This window comes from Xiphias gladius, chromosome 3, assembly GCF_016859285.1.
Source record: "Xiphias gladius isolate SHS-SW01 ecotype Sanya breed wild chromosome 3, ASM1685928v1, whole genome shotgun sequence".
Taxonomy (NCBI): domain Eukaryota; kingdom Metazoa; phylum Chordata; class Actinopteri; order Istiophoriformes; family Xiphiidae; genus Xiphias; species Xiphias gladius.
The window spans coordinates 728,052-745,810 of NC_053402.1; the positions used below are offsets into that span (position 1 = coordinate 728,052).

Consider the following 17,759-nt stretch of genomic DNA (forward strand, 5'->3'; position numbering starts at 1 on the left):
CTCCTTGGAACCTTCAACGCAGCAGAAACTTCTTTGTAGCCTTCCCCAGATTTGTGCCTCGACACAATCCTGTCTCTGAGCTCAGCAGGCAGCTCCTTGGACCTCATGGCCTGGTTTTTGCTCTGAAGTGCATTGTCAGCTGTGAGACCTTCTCTAGACAAGTGTGTGCCTTTCTAAATCATGTCCAATCGGTTGAATTTACCGCAGGTGGACTCCAGTCAAGGTGCAGGAACATCTCAACGATGATCAGGAGAAATGGGAGGCACCTGAGCTAAATGTCAAGTGTCACAGCAAATGAATACTACCGTCAATGCGAGATTTCAGTTTTTCCTTTTTAATAAATTTGCCAAAACGTCTAAAATTCTGTTTTCACTTTGTGGTTATGGTGCACTGAGTGTAGACTGATGAGGGGAAAAATGAATTTAAAAAATTTTAGCATCAGGCTAAAACATAACATGTGAAAAAAGTGAAGGGGTCTGAAAACTTTGAGTTCACTGTAAGTAGATATTCAGCATAACAAGGACTCTTTCTTTTGCTGAGTAAAAGTACATTTGCTGATAATACTTCTGTACTTGAGTAACATTTTGAATGCAGGACTTTTACGTGGAGTATTTTTATACCATAACTTTGGTAAAGAATCTCAACGCTCTGTCCGCCACTGCTCCAAACCCTCCTGCACAACATGAAATAAAGACGGCAGTCTGAGGAGGTCGAAGGAAGTCGGCTCTGAAGGAACCCTGTGGAGTTTCTGACAACTAGCGGCACCGTGGACCAGCAGTTTTACAAGGGGGTCCACGTGATTACTTTTGAAAAGATTACCAATGTCAGTCTCAAACGACCCTCCTTTCAAGTGTCCTGGCATTTTACTTTTCACAGACCCTCATACGTGATCACTTAAACAAATCTGTGAAAAACTGTACTAAACAGATATTTAACAAATAAATGAAGACATCAATAAAGAATAGACCAAATGCAGATGCACTGTAGGGTCAGTAAGTGTTTTTATTTTACATAACATGCCATCACTGTCTGTAAAAGGCCTTCTTCACAAAGTCCGCAGTTTTTTTTTGTTTTTTTTTTAAAGTTTCACAATGAAAACACAGCAACAAACAGGATCTTTTGGAGCGTGAAGTCAGTACACATGGGATATCATATCATCTTAAACTACTGGACCCAAAGAGTCATCGGAAATGTTCAAGCATCACCATCATTAACCAGGAGTAAAAACAGCTGTTGAACCAGGCTCCGCAGAAATAGACAAATCCAAATAAGATGATGTTGACCTTTAGTCCTAAAAGTAAATGGTAACCCTGCTGCTAAACGCCATCTTCGCTGCTTTTCTGTGAGAAGTTCATGGTCCAAACCATTGAAAGCCAGAGGACACTGACTCCATATCATGAGCTGAGAATAATATATGTGTGGCACAGTGGAGCAGGCTGAGGCACACAATCGGTTTCTTCCTTGCAGGCTGTGGCAGCAACATTATTATATTAATGAGACTGAAATGACATATCTGTATCACATGTAATGCATTTCACTCAGGCTCCTTTCTAGGCTGCAACAACAAGCGTGACTTTAAATGCACCAACATTATAAGAAGCCCTTATTAGAGAGAGAGAGAGAGAGAGACCAAGGGACCCTCTGGTTTTCCTGAAACAGGTTTACAAAAATACTCTTGTCGGTTACAGGAAGGCAGGAGAGGAGATGGGTTTCCAAATTTAAAATGTATTTCGTGTGATTGTGACAAATGTCTCTGATGCTTGATCTTTTATGATGACAATTAAACAGTCGTGTCTTTGTGACCGTGGCCACCCGACAAACTGGTCCATCCTCAAAAGGGTGTTTTTTTTTTTGTTGTTGTTGTTGGTTTCTGGTTGGTCAACTCTGCAACACTTAAGATCATGAATTTATCTTTTTGTGATAACCTGAAAGCAAAACTCTGTTTATACAGTGTTAAAAGGAAAACCAGACAAGAAATTACATAAGGCAGGTTCCTCTGGGCCGTCCACATATAGAAACTCTTGGTGAAGTCATGGATGGAGAGAGGTAGAGAAGTTGTCAGTGTACATTGCTGCAGCTGTAGCAAGTGTCCTTACGAATCTTTTACAGAACTGAGAGAAGGGGCTTTTGGCTGTGGAACATGGTGATCCTAAAAAGCAAATGGTTGCTCTGGTGTTCAACAGTTCGGGAAATGAGGCACTACATGTGGAACCTGAGGCGGAAACAGAAGCCGCTGTGCTCTGAGGTTATTAACATATTAAGCCAACAATCTCTCTATAGACAGATATCATAATATTAGAGTACAGTTAGAAAACACGAGCAGAGACGTAGTGCAAGGTTAGCGCCCCCTTAACAAAACTGGAAGATTTTTAGGCAAAGTCCGCGCTTGTACTAGTACGCGAACCTTCCGGTCATCTTAGGGAACAGGAATGACTCTGAAATGTACGTTCATACATGCTGGTTTCATGTGTTACCGTGAACGGCCTCCTCTTTTTGTTTTTACCACGACACCACTGCACATGACGATGCTAACGGGAGCCATCTGACCAACTGCGCTACATTCTTATTAACACACACAGAAAAGACAGTTAAACAATACACAGTATGTTACAAGGTTTCCCTCGGGAATTGCATTGATTTAAAAACTGCATTGAAACTGTTTAAGTGAGTGGGGACTTGAATTCAGGCACACACATTTCATAGCTTCGAAACAGGGACGAGTCATTGCGCAAGTTTCAGAAGGGGGGGGGGGGGGACATTTCAAGCTCCTCCTCCCCTGATTAAGGGTACCACCGGCCTAGAAGTGGACTGCATTCTTGTACATTTATGAACCTATATCCTCATCGTGGCCTCCCACCTTTAAAATGGGGGCCTTTTATCCCTTTCATTTACACCAAAAATTTCGCTTCTTCCTTTAATCTCATTATTACTATTGTGATTAATATTTGTCACATCCATCGCATTGGCATGCACTGACACAATAGGTTGGGGAAGAAGTAATGGGAAGCAACACCCTTCCACGTTCAGGGATACGGAAGGGTGCCTGAGAGCAGCTACATTTCTCTTTCATGAGCATTCAGGAAAGACCGTTTGAAAAATAAAAGTAAATGGTTCAGTGAGTGAGAATAATCACAAGGCCATGCCGCTGTATGCCACACTGCAACAGCAGTGAAACAACTGTGTCACACCTTATTAAATCAATCCACCGAAGTCACAATAAAAAGTACAAATGAAAAGACTGTGATTTGCACTCCTTTTCCTTCCTATGCATGGCTATAAGTCACGTCTTACATGACCAGTTATCACCTGATCTTGGTCAAAAAAAAAAAAAAAAAAAAAAAAAATGTTATTTCTCTTAAGGTCTTGTTTAATATTAAGAAACTATTTGTATCGTCAGAGGCTGTGCCTGAGTCTTGTAAATCCATATTCATACGGAACCACTGAATTCAAACTATTTTGTGAAAGACTGAAATTGAACTTCAATGTTATGGGGCATCAAACAAAATGACAAGTTGTGTACTGAGACTTTCAACTGTCATTTTGTATTTGGTTTTCCCTTGGAGCACGTCGCTGCGATACAAAGCTCAGAAGCTGACACGCGGCGACCCGGAATCAAAACCGATATCCCCACGTCTGAAACCAGAATCACCGCCTCGCGGGTCTACGCCTCCGCCAACCAGTCGAGTTGCAGTTTACATCCCTGTCTGTCCAGACTCCTATAATGTACGTAGTGAAGGCTTTGAAGGAACTTAATAAAACGTGGTGAGTGTATTTTGTCATAACTCATAACGTACGAATTCTTGATTTACGGCCTAAAATGTGTTTTTGGAGGTCACAGTGACCTTTGACCACCAAATTCTAATCGATTCATTCTTGAGTCCAAGTGGACAGTTGTGCCAAAGTTGAATAAATTCCCTCATGGACCTTCCTGAGACATCGCGTTCACCAGAATGGGACGCAGGGACGGACGCCATGAAAACACAAAGTCTCTGGCCACGGGCACAGAGGCAAAACCCCAGAAACCCCTTCCAGTCCCAAGCCACTGCATTCGAGCTCACACTGAACCTGATGAAGAAAACAAAAAAAAAAAACAAAAAAAAAGGTTTCTCAATTCTGCAGCTGAACCAAAAGAAAAATCTCCAAGCCAGAGTGATGAAGTACAATGAAGTACATTTACTCCAGTACTGTGCTTAGGCACAAGTTTGAGGTACCTGTACTCTACTTTACTCAACCACACTTATCTGAGGGCCAAATGAAGATTAACATTTTTAAACCAGCTATAACATTAAACCCTACTTAAATGTTAATCAATCATTAATATAATAATAATAATAATAATAATAATAATAATAATAATAATAATAATAATAATATATGATAATTTCAGTAGATATCTGAAGGAACTCTGAAGGAACCCTGTGGAGTTTCTGACAACTAGCGGCACCGTGGACCAGCAGTTTTACAAGGGGGTCCCTCTTATGTTTGTATCATGCATGCGGATGAGGAGGCAGATGTGCCCGGGCCAGCGTGCAAGTGACGCGCTGACATTCCTGCGGCTACTCTCACACCATTCCACTGTACGACAGCCGGTGACAGTGATGCACATAGAAGCGTAGCAATGCGCCGGCCAAGGTGGTGAAGAGAAAAACTGCGAGCTAGCAAACATGGACCTAAACAAGACTAGGTCAAAACCTCGTATGTGGCCGGACTCTACCTTTATCTGTTAGCTTCTCTCCTACTCTCTGTGCTCACATACACAGCCGAATTCCCAACGAAGCTGTTTTGTGAAGAAACGGGTTCAAAGTCAGTAAATCTAGTGACAAAGGCTCTAAGTTGGCAGCACCGCCTGTAAACAGCCCCCTGATGACGCAATAGAAACCGTTTGCGCAAATTCAATTTGAAAGAGCAACGACCAATGGCGAAACTTCGGTCAGTCAGTCAGCGACATTGACGTTTATAGGGCGGCCCTGTAATTCATCACAGATATCATTTCACACTGGGGGCACTTGGGTCTGTTTACAAACTAAAAAAAACATTTCCCCCTTCACTTTTATTGAGATTTAGAAACTGGAAATTCTTTACGCCTATTCTCGGGGAGATTTGTCTTTAGTACGTTTATCCTATAGTCTTCCTTTTTAAGTGATGGCCTTTGCTCCCTCTTCCTTAAAAAATCGCCAACCACCGGTTTCTATTCTCAGAGAAAGCAGAGCTGGAAGCGTTTTGAATTCTCACATGTCGTCTAGCTGAAGCTGAAAGACGCAGCTCATAATATTACAGATATAAACCAAAGTCTATGTGTTTGTGCTGAACAGCTGTCAAATGCATTTGTTAGCGCCCGTCTACTCCGTGTTTGTCAGTGGAAGAATGCAAACCATAAGATTCAGGCGAGGTGTGGCAGCAGGTGCGATTGGAAATGGGTGCGACAGACCTGTCGTTTCCTCGGTGCGCCTTGTTGTGTACTCATTGAATTCACTTTTGACAGTTTAATGAATGCTTTAATGTCCCAAGTCAGTCGTATAATGGTTTGTGCCTTTGACATTAAGGTTCTGTATAATGGGCTCTTCTCGGTGTCTACACTCAGCGTAGGGAATATTTGCCCACCCGGTGAGGTGCTTTCAAATGCATTCAGAGGAGCTTCTTGGGCTGAGGCTGGGCTGTGCCTTTGGAGGACGAGGAGGCTTTGGTGTGGGGAGTAAGGAGAGTCATCATGTCTTGGAGAGCTTTACTGATCTGAGCTCCAAACCTGTGGGAATCCTAAAATGAAGAAAGAAAAAATGATGTGGGCAGAGAATCAAAACCACACAGAGAGGAGGGAGAGACAACATGATGTAGAGAGAGAGAGAGAAGTGGGTAAAGTTATACAAGTTAAGCACTTTAGCCCCACCAATACTGCATTTTTGAGGCAGATACGGATATTGGTATTTGGAACTTTTTAAACAAACAAACAAACAAACAGTCAGACCGAGGTTGGCATTTCTGTCCTGCAATCTCTTGCACATGTACACGATACAGATGCTACATCTGCAAAAATCTAAGACTGGCTGATAGAGTGATAAATAAGCCACGCGGCTCTAGCTCTGTTAGGTCCATTCATCAAGAAGAATATGAAAAGGGAACTGAATATAGACAGCGAAGCACTGCACAATTTGTGCTGTCCTGTCATGTGCTTTGTGGTTTAGGAAAGATGGAAGGTGCCTTATGCTTGGAAGGCCAGACTACACTAAAATAAAACTAATATCAGTCTGTTGTTGTGCATTAAATCACTGAAAGTTTTGAGTGAATAATAAAGCTGCATGGATCATCCTGCATGCCCCTACAAACAGGATGACACAGTGGTATTTTTCTGTCTTCCATGGTTCATGTTTGCACCGATAGACCGGGTGAATACAGCATCATTAGCAACAGGCCCTGTACAAACAAATTATTTCGTTGCAGTGCTTACAAGTAGCACTTAGAGTGTCAGGTTGATTTACTGTGCAAATAAAGCTTAATGGGTGCAAAAGGTAAGGAAAGGTGCAAAACAGCCACATGCATTATAGCCGAGTTACAGAGTAAGTGAGAGGCTTGCCTCTCACTTACTCTGTAACTTCATAGCATGTTTGCACAGAACATGTAAATGAAGTGGAAACACACCAGGAAGTTACAGATTGAGTAAGAGAGTAGAAACTGCTTGTCTTTTGTCTCTGCACATCTGTTTTTAGGCACTAAAAAGACAGCTGCCTCCTCTATAGTCATTGCCTTGGCCTTAGTTCAACAAACATTACAACCCCAGCTGGAATGAAAACAGTTGAAGCTGTAGTGAAGCCCATTCACTGGCTCACAATTCCAGCGAAGCTGAGGCAACTGAATAAATAAAACAAAAAAAACAAAAAAAGAACTATTTTTCCACGTCTTGCCAGCACTGCAGTTTGTGATGTTCAAACGGTGTTGCAATTTATATTTCTGCTCTACTCACTTTATTCAGTAAAAAAACAGATCTCCTGTCTTCCTCCCCGTATAATTCAAATTTTTAATGTATTGTATGTGCAAAATGGCAGTTCTCTGTCACTGCTGTCAAACATCTTCTACTAATCAAATTGTGCTTGCACTTTAACATCTCAGCGGGACGTCATTCCAGTTGTGTTTCCATTTAACCACCAATACCTTTTCTAAACACGGGTGAAAGTAACACGGGTTTTACTTACAGTTTCACCGCACGAGTACTTGGATGACACGTGGAAGTTGATCATATCCTCACCCACAATGATGTACGAAACCCCATAACCGTCATCGGCAACCTAACATGGCCACGGAGATCATATGAGGTTAGTACGACAGCCTCGCAGGCCACTCGCTGTACTAAGATGCCGTGCGCATGTCTGCGTTTCCAACTTTACTCACAGGTCCGAACCCTCCGCCCAGAGAAATGAAGTCGGGGTGGTTCTTCAGGTCGAACAGCTCCATCTGCTGAACCGGGGTCTGACTGGTGGAGAGACGCCAAGGCTCCGACAAAACCTGGAATTGGAGCAGGAGAGAGTTTGTGGCTCTCATTGTGTTTCTGGAATAATCAGACTGATTCATTTTTTCCCCATCTACTGTTGCTGCTGTCAGTTATGGTCAGTCAGTCCAACACTTTGGTGCAGATTGCAGTATCTCAACGACTATTGGATGGATCGTCATCAGATTTGACACACACGTTCGCGGTCCCCTGAGAATGACTCGTAACAACTGTGATCCCCTGACCTTCCGTCTAGCGCCACCATCGGGTCAAATATTTGAATTCATCCAAGTACTTTTGATTTATATCAAAATACCTGCAATACTGACGACATTCCCATCAGCTTCAGTTGTAGTTTGTGTTTTTTGCAAATATCAGCACGCTAACATGCAACACTAAAATGGCGAACATTGTTAACATTATACCTGCTAAAGATCGGCATGTTAGCGTTGTCGCTTTGAGCATGGTAACGTGCTGATGTTAGCATGTAGCTCAAAGCACCTCAGCGGAGCCTCGCAGAGCTGCTAGCGTGGCTGGAGCCACTTAATCCTGTTTCCCCCTCACAGAGTGAACAGCAATCAGTCTAAAACCCGTCAGTGTTCATATTAAGACCATGAATCAATATGGCTGAAAAACCTGGCGTGTTGTTACTCTAAGCCTACACTTAAGTGGTGTTTTGACACTGTTGTCATCTATATGTACAATTTGGGTGTACAGTATGAGAAAATGAGGTGAAGACTAAAACGACAAAGCAACATCGACAGCCAACTAAACCAAAAAGCTTACCCCTTTAAGGAAAGGTGACTCCACCCCCAGGTATTTGGACACCACGTAAAGGCAGAAGAGGTGTCTGTCAATTCCAGCTCCAGTCATAGCCATTCGATAAAGGTTCTGGTGCCTCTCGGAAGCCAGTCGGAAGAGATGCCTGCATTGTTCCTCCGCCTGTCAAACCAAATCCCACATCAGACTTTCACTGAATCCCCTCAAATAAACTTTAAGTTTACCAGAAATACAGCACAAAATAGGCTGACGATTAACAAGTCCGAGCAACTATTACACTGTAATTTTTACCTTGACAATATAGTGATTTTGGATGGACATAGGAAGACATTGGGGTCAGCAGGACTTTAAAATTTTGTCTGGGCTTTTACTTTAAAGACTTAAAGAGCGCAGAATTAAGGGATTCATTAGTACCTCTCCACCCTCTAGAGCTTTGACAAAGGCACAGCTTTCGTTGGAGCAGGATCGCACAGTCTCTGTCCTGCCCTCCCTGAACAGACGGGTCATTGATGCCTCGTAGGTCAGACAGAAACCACCACGATCCTGGAAGAGAAGAGGTTTGAGAGGAAGACGGCAGAGGATGAAATAGATGGAAACATGCTCATTGTTAAAAAACGTTTTAAGATTGTTCAACAAAAATACCAGCCCAGTCAGAGAGAAAAAAACAAAGATAAACAACTTGACTTTAATTAAGTCTGTGCTTTCCTAGCAGCCAGTAGTAGAACTGCATCTTAATCCGCTTGGCATTTGCTTTAACATTCAGCTACAGGGGTTACTGCTTTGTTTGGACACGAGACTGGACGATACACAAAATTTGTTTAACAACCACAACAACCGTATCAAATCTAGCCTGAAGTTCAACCAACCAATTACTCCACAGTCCAGCCCCAGGGTCCAGAACTTGTTATACTGTAATTAGACAGAAACGATCCAACAGGAGAAAGCAACTAGCACGTACTGACGAATTAAGACTGAAGTCATGTGCGATTGTTTATTGTAGCATAGATTTCAGCCCAATTTGGACAGGAAGAATATCTGTTGCAGTTAGTGAGTGCAAATGCAAAACAGGGCTCGAGTCTTTGAATCTGTGTCAGTTTCTTGGCTTGTTAAAGGTCAGATTTAAAGCTTGAGTCAGGCCCGAGTTTAAAAGCTAGAGAAATCTTTTTATCTTTGTGTGCGCCATCATTTAGCATACAAGTCTTTGCTGCTACAACCAGTGCAGATAAGGACAACAACACAACAAGAAAACATCTGACCTGAGCTGGTGTATACAAAGTCCCCCAGTCAGACTTTGGTCTTCGGTGGGTGGGAATTATTGTACGAGTGATAGCATTTTGTTCTTATTCTTAAAATTAAGAATAAGTACCATGCATATACATGTAAGTTACTAAGTGTTAAGTCTTGCTCTCAGCTCCCAGTAATTTCAGAGCGCTCCAGATGTCTCCTCAGTCAGTTAGAAGTGACCGACAGAGGCAGCAACTAAGAAGCTTGCATCTACATGCATTCTACTTTCGCTGAACCTGTACCGCTGTCAGGACCGAATGAATGTGCACATTTGGCCTCACAGTCAACCAACCATCTATACTTTAGACCCACAGGGAATAATCTTTGAATAAGCTGCTGCAGGGCAACAATGAACAAAGTCATTTCATTTTCCCTGTGACTGGTGTTTCTGTGTACAAGTCGAATCCAAGGTCAGAGCTTGTTAGTCAGCTCCAGCCCCATATTGTTTTATTATTGTAAGCTTCTTGGTTGAATAAAGTATACATTTGCGCCACTATAGTGCTATAGTGCTAGTGCTACTAGTGTGCCACTACCAGCTGCCTCTGACATATTTTTGGAAACAAATACTGGACCTGGTGCTCATGGCAGTCAATAAGGTCAAACCAGCAGAGGCAAAATGCTGCATTTTAAAACAGAAAGGTCTCGCTGATGATCTCAAATGGTGACCGAGCCCATTTCGGGATAAAATTCTAAAATTTACACAGAGTTAATTTCCAATTCTGGTCGTAATTATAGTCTTCACAGGTGCGGTACAGTCATTACCGAAGCTGAATATTGAAGCTGTTTTCAAACGTTTAAAGTCACAATTTCCTTTTCTTCCTTTCTCGCATCACAGGCTGCGGATACGGTGAGTATACATGCTTCGTTGTGAGTGTCTGTGGCTGGTGTGTAATGAACATGTGGAAGTGGGTGTGTGGATGTGCGTGTGCGTGTTCACGCCTGTCAGTGTTACCCTGTAGTATGCCAGCTGTAAGCCGATCTGTATGAATGCGTCCGGGCTGATGCGAAGCTTCTTGATCCGTCCTTTTCCAAACTCTTTGAAGGGGAACACGTGGCAGTCCACGTCATCTGCCAGCGCCTGGGCAACAGCCAGGGAACTGTGCACCTGAGCCTGAACCTGACAGACAGAGAGATTGACAGAGAAAAAGACTTCAAAACTGCAACAAAGATGGTAACCTGGACTTTCACCGACATTACATAAAAGCTTTTAAGGCAAAAGGGGGAGAGGAGAAAAGAGATATGAAGTCATCACAGTGTTGGTGAGACAACAAATCCTTCAAATAGAGCACGGAGATTGCCCCTGCCAGGAGTGAAACATCCTCTTCTGTTTTTCTTTAATTTGCTTTCTGTGTTGTTCTTTAAAGTTAGGAGCACAATGAGAAATAGAATCATCAGTCCAAAAAGTAGTTAGTACATTTTTGTTGCACTTCACCTCGCAAGGCCGAGAACGCTATGATCCTACGAAACAGCATGATGTAGGGAAGAGAGCAGGAGCAGGGCAGCTACAGTGTTCACAGTTCACTAAAGGTCAACTTTGAGTTTCATATCAATAACCACTAAACAACAGCTCCCTGATCCCGTTGTTGTTTGGTGTAGTCGGATATTGTGCTCTTTTATCGTTCCTGCTCTCTTTCTCTGTCCAAGAATCAGTTTTTAAGGACTCTAGTTTTAGCCGTGCTGGCGCTGTGGCTCCAGGGACGGCTATGTCGGTTGCTCCATCAGTCCACCACCTCGGTCCAGATTTAAATATCTCAAAAACTACTGTGCAGCTGTACTTTGTTTTTCGTGATAATTAGCAAATGCTAGCATGCTACACTAAGATGGTGAATATATTAAACCTAATTATTATTACCTGCTTAACATCAGCATGTCAGCACTGTCATTGTTAGCATCTTAGCGTGTCGCTTTTAGCATTTAGCTCAAAGTACCACTGTTCCCAAATGCACCCCCGCAGGGCTATTAGCATGGCTGACTATTAGTCTTCTCCATTAATTTATTAGTTAACTAATGCAGTGCATTCAATGCTTCCTAAACATTTCAGAGTCACGCTCAACCTGTTTCTAGTAACGCTGAGATTTCTGTTAAAGAAATGTTAGTTCGTCCTTTGCTCCTTCCTTTTTCAATGTAACTACCTCTCTTACTTTTTAAGACCCCCATCCCATTTGCAGCTGCACCTCAAAGGTGGGAATTCTACAAAAAACTGACCCTCACAAATTGTTAAATCCCTTATTACTTCTCGTTCCTCGTTCTGGTGTATGTGTGGTCCTCTCTGAAACGCATAAGCAATAAAGCAGGTCCACCTCAGTTCTGATACATAAAGTGGCAAATGGTCAACAAATCGCACTTCTACGCTGCTGTGCACGTTTGAAAAAGCGACAGGCGTGACTCCAGGCAGAATCTGTCAGAAACGCACTGCTTCACGTTCCAACGAATCTGATGAGGCATCAGATGCATCAGCCTGATTCTGATCTGATGTCAGCCAACTCCACTCCAAATTTTATTGGGAAAAAAAAAAACAAACAAAAAAACTGGCCAACAAATTGATGACACACAGGTAAACAGACTATAATCCTCTGTTGTCTCTACAGTCTGACAGCTACATTCAGAATGGAGCGTTTTACTTGCTTTAACAACTTGCATAAACAAGATTGTTTCTGACATCCTTGTTTGTTGGACAGACTTTCAAAAGATTGGCAGAAGGGCCCCTGTGATCCAAACAATAAATCAGAGGCAGGAAACAGTAAAATAACAGGAAATAAAGTTTTAGAGAGGACCCACTCCATCAGCTCTTCATGATTTATCAGCTTTACTGCGCACTCCCTGAATCCAGCTGCTGGAAAAAATGTGAGGTGAGGTGAACGCCAGTTCAAACGGTGCAGAGGAAGGAAGCTTGTTATTCACTGGTGCATACTCTCCAAAATAACTGTCCCCGTCTTCTTTCAGACAGACGTGCATGTGTGGTGTATCTGTGCCAGACCTTACCATGTAACAAATTCAATTTATTTTTTATATTTTGAGATAGCTAATAGCTAATGATAGGCACAACACATTAACGTTAGTAACTAAAACATAGACACAGTATAAGGACGACAACAAGAAAGTGAATTACACATTACCTCTACCACACATCAACAGTAGCTCGGGTTCACTTCTTTGATCAGTGAGCCTTCTATGATAGACTCAATCATGTGGTCTTGACATCTCATCATTTACATATCCTGCATAGACATTACTTTTAGAAGAGAGGTAGCTTGAGGATGTAGAACGCGACTGGCACGCGTACTCATTTATTTACCTGCGGTGTTACGACAGCCGCAACATCCTGACAAACACAGCGCGTGTTCCTGTTTCAGTCTGGCGCTGTTCATTTCACTGCAGACTGTTAATTTCTTTAGCGTGCTCTATTGAAGTTTGGGCCATATGAATTTGGGTGCCATTCAACAGCCACAGAATATACCTGAAAATGTGGATCTCAGTTTTCAATTCAGACAGTAAGAATTGAGAGAAAACTGTGCTCTGGACTTCCTCATTAGACAGCCAGTCCCTGAGATGACCTTTACTGCTATGAACACCAGACAAGGTCAAAAGGGCACTGAACTGGGTAAAGGTTTGCCCCGCCTCGCTCTGCAGTCTCTACGGTCCTGTTTTATGGTAGGATACCCAAACTCTGTCCAATAAACTCTCTTCCTGCACTCCATGTTTGTTTGTTTTTGGTTTGGTTTTTTTTTAAGGAAAATCAAGCACCACTGAGACACTATGCGGCATCATTGGATTAGGTCAAATGAGCTCTTCATGTCACTGAATATATCACTACTGTGAAAAGTCTCAGTGGAAGTATCTTGTTTATATAGAGTCAAATGAATGAAGAGCAAGTTCGAGTTTACATAATAAATCATACATACAATGACATAAGAAAAATGCTATCACGTACAACAGATTTCTAATGTCTTGGCCTACTTTCTGTACAGCCCACAGACAAAAACCCACAGGGACTACATAGAGCAGCGTGGCCTTCCTATTGTATGCTTCAAGCAGACATTACATACATTTGACAGTTAGAAACATTTAGGAAAATATGAGAAAAGTTGTCATTAAATATTCAAGGAGAAAAAGGACAAAAACAGAAGGAGATCAGCTTCTCTTTTTTCCCTCTCTATCATCCTTCCTCTTTCTGTTTTGACTTACATAATCAGAGCCCTTCTCTTCAGTTTTGATAACAATAAGTGAGTAATTCAATTAGCTGTGATTTTAGCAAGACTAAATAAGTCTACAGCCATGCTAGCGGCTCAGTGAGACTGTTAGCTAAATGCTCATGTCTGCATGCTAACATTCAGTGACAATGCTAACTTGCTGATGTTAAGCAGATAAACTGTTTACCATGTTCACCATCTTGGATTAGTCTGTTAGTGTGCAAACACTTGCTAATTCGCAACAAACACAACGTACAGCTGACGCTGTTGGGAATGTCATCAGATGTGCAGGTTTTCATTGTAAACCAAAGTATTGGACAAAGTCAAAAGAATTCGTTCTCTGAGGAGCACGAATGTCTGTGCTAAATGTCACAGTAATCCATCAAACAGCAGTAGGAGATATTTCAGTCTGGAACAAAGTAGTGGACCCATTGACCAACACACCAACATTACTATCCCTAGATTAAGGCTGCTAGCATGACTAAAGACGGTGATCTCTGGGTACACACAAAATGCTCAACTGTCACGAATCCGGGCGCAGGATGCGCCGACTGATTTTCTTTGTCAGACACACATGACACACCTGTAGTGCACCTGGTTACAGAGTGGGATCAGGAAAAATACACTGGACCTCATGCAAGAACCAGCCGTACAAACAGATTTGTTCTTACGTGTCATGTAAGAGTGAAATACGAGAATTTGTGGAATTCACTAATTTTCTCATAAGGAGAAATTTCTCCTTGGTACAAATGAAATGTACAACTGGTCCAGGCCTGTTGTACGAGCCATGTTCCGATGGTCTGCCTTTCTTCCCATGGGTAAAATGAACCACTTGTCTGACTACAGAATTATGATGCCCCAATCCGAATGAATTTGGAGTTAAAATATGATACTGAAATTCACTACAAAAAATATCTATCCATCATCACCATGGCTGTCAATTAACTGAGAGATATTTTAGATTTCACGATCCGGTTGGTGTATTTCTGCACAAGAACTTAAATTCGTAGTAGTAGTAGTAGCAGCACTAGTATTTCTCTCACTTCGACAGCTGCCTCAGGGTGTTCATGTATGTGGCTGTACAGTATCACCCTCTGTTGCACCCGACAGTGTGCCTTCTCTTGTGTAATACAGTGTGTGTGGGAGGGAGTGTGTCAGAGACTGTGTCATTTGTGGCCAATCACAAACGCTACTTTCATCCCCTTTAAACACAGGTCTTTCCCATCAAGACATACTGACAGTTTGGGTTCTCCTGCAGAGTGTTACTCTCAGAGAAAAGCAGAGTTACTCCTAAACCATACTAAGTCAATGCAGGCACGGATAGAACATCAAGGCACTGAAGGAAAATGCCTCTTTGCTGGTGCAGGGAGGATGAGCCTGACGTCTCTGTACTGTAGCCATTTTGAAACTACTTTTCTGTTCGAATGGCATGCTAGGCTACTTTTAGCCTAACCGGATCATGCAATTTCGGGCCCTTACAAGGAAGTAATATACTTAAATATAAAAAGGTAAAAAGATGAGTACGTGTTTAAAAAGGTTACATGCAGTACATAGACTGCAACATGATCAAGGGAAAAAGTATACAGACCGCAGTGAATGGACTACGAATCAAAGTGAAACCGTGGTTCTTCAAAAGTCTTGACAAGATAGTCTTCAAAAGGTTTTTCTATGGCCTGTATCCTCATCCGTTGGTTTTTCTCAGGGGGAATTTCAAATATGAAACCAGCCACCGTCTGATGGCAGTCTGTCAGCTCAGAGAAAGAGCAAAGGGAAAATCCATGCCTTTCCCCTTTATTTCCCTCCGTTCTTACATAACCGTTCCCTTTCGGCTGACTGAATGTGACTGAGTCTTCCTTCATCACAAAATCTCTTTCTAAAAAGGAGGGAAAAAACTCTGTCCCTAGAAGAATTTAACCCATGGACAAAGGGCTTACTGGCTTTTCCTCAACCTTTCCCAGCTTCCTGCTTTCATTGTGAGGTTTCGCACACACAGCATTTATCTTCAGTAAATTCCTGACACATTCGCTACTCTGCAGCTTCTACACAGCACTGTACAATGTTTGCTGCTGCATCTGATTTGATGCAGATGTGCTGGATTTCTTTATGCACAAAACAGTAAGAATAGAATACGCTGCAACACGTGCAGAGCCAAGCGGGCCTGCAGAGACCGAGCTGTGATTTTCGCAAGAGTCTGAAAATCAGGTCAGTTACAAAATGAGTGTGCTGGCAAAATACGAAACAGTTTAACCACCAGTTTTCTTGGTTCCAGTCCATTTACTGTGCAAAGAATAAATTGAATAAGTATACTTTTCATGTGGATGACTTGAGATAAGAATTAAACGTTTGGCCACCATCAGACGTGATCTGTTTCACATTTCATATCTGCAGGACACATTCTGTTTTTCTTTTCTCTTTCACTATCCTTCTTCCTTCCTATTCTCTTAAAGTGTTGTCATTTGCCTCAGCCTTCCCCTTAAATTATGGTGTCTCACGGTTTCTTGCCAAAATGTTGCAGAGTAGCACTCACATCACTTGGCAAGAACACACAGCTCTAATGGTGTTGAATGTCAGCTGCTGGGGACAAATTGAGTTACTCATTTGTTCCAGAAGGAGCACTCTTTGTGGGGGCAGAAAATTCCAAAAATATAAGAAAAGACACCATGTAAGTGTGAGCTACTATCCCCTATTTATGGTGCGTTATGCATATAAATCTTATAATCTTGACATGACAGGACCGTTAGCACGTGTGAGATGGCCTTGTCTGGTTGGGCTTTCCAATTGCGTCTACTAGTGCAGCAGCAGTCAGCACTAGAGACACACTTTCTTCCAAGAAGTATTGATTTTCCGACAAATTCAAGCCACTCGTTGGGTCTTTAAACTCAATCCCCGCTCTGGTGGTCACTGTGAGAGTCCGCAGTGAGTGATACCAGATGCCTACTAGCTGTGGCTCACTCCACCTTAAGTATTGCAGAATTATGACTTACTATGTCTTACAGTTATGACGTATTAGTGAGCTATTATCTCATATTTATGACTTATTATCTCATAGCAATGAGACAGTATATTCATAATGTTGATATTATGAGTCATAATTATGAATACATGCTTTAAAAAAGATCCCATAACTGATACAGTAGATACGCTTGGTATCGCATGAGATAGCAAAGAGCAATTGATCATTTTTATATCAAAATCACAAATTAAATGAGTTCAGTGTTCAAACCACAAGGTACAATTTTTATTTTTTTGTAAACATTCAGCAGCAAATTAAAAAACATTACCATGTGCACTCTACTGCAATCCAATATAATTTGCCCTGCAATTAGGTCCTTTCAAATAATGTTGAGTTTTTATTGACACTGAGAGTGACTCAGAGATGCTGACTTAACTCTAACGGCAATTTTTGAGGCAAGTTAGTGGTGGTGGTGATTTGGACTGCATAGTGTAAAATTCAATATTACTTGTATTTATTTTGTTTAATTAACCTCCTTAATATTTTTACACACAACATTTAACACCGAAACTAATGCGAGCAGCACTTAAATCTTAGGGCCCTATTTTAACAGTGCAGGAGCAACTACAAGCGCAAAGTGGTAGGTCATGGACTGTATCGGTGTCTCCAAGAGCACCCGCTGTTTGGTTCATGGATGTGCAAGTATGGTTGAAACTGAATGTAGATCAGACTGTGGAATAATTATTTTGTGACAATGTTGGAAGCCCCTCTCAGTACAGTGCAGCTGAAAACCTCAAACAATTATTCCAATGAGCAAGTTATAGAAACACCGGAAGGAAGATGTCAGAGGAAGGTGAGCTATCCTGGAGGAAGAAGATAATTTGGCCTAACTCATTTTGGCCAGTCCAAAGGTGTAAGTAATTTATGTGCAGTGAACTCTATGCTGGAGGGATGCTGCAGTGCAAAGTTACTACAGTCATGTTTCAGATAGGTATGCTGTACAGACCTTCCTGTATCACCTACGCTCATCAAACATATGCTATCCATAAAGCTTTTGACTCGGTAAAGTCTTTAT

The 17,759-nt window shown here is 42.0% G+C and overlaps 1 protein-coding gene across 4 annotated transcripts in view; it reads right to left on the reverse strand.

Annotated features, from left to right (window-relative positions):
- Nucleotides 1–5,479: 5,479 nt before the first annotated feature.
- cpt1a2b (carnitine palmitoyltransferase 1A2b) overlaps nucleotides 5,480–17,759 on the reverse strand; it is a 39,791-nt gene continuing 27,511 nt past the window's right edge. For all 4 annotated transcript variants that reach the window (XM_040123889.1, XM_040123891.1, XM_040123890.1 and 1 more), the window contains exons 14-19: nucleotides 10,494–10,658; nucleotides 8,672–8,800; nucleotides 8,264–8,419; nucleotides 7,381–7,494; nucleotides 7,185–7,277; nucleotides 5,480–5,754 (exon numbers count right to left, since the gene is read on the reverse strand). In XM_040123889.1, coding sequence (XP_039979823.1) covers nucleotides 5,626–5,754; nucleotides 7,185–7,277; nucleotides 7,381–7,494; nucleotides 8,264–8,419; nucleotides 8,672–8,800; nucleotides 10,494–10,658 — 786 coding nt within the window. In that variant the 3' untranslated portion in view covers nucleotides 5,480–5,625. The remainder of the gene's footprint in view (nucleotides 5,755–7,184; nucleotides 7,278–7,380; nucleotides 7,495–8,263; nucleotides 8,420–8,671; nucleotides 8,801–10,493; nucleotides 10,659–17,759) is intronic.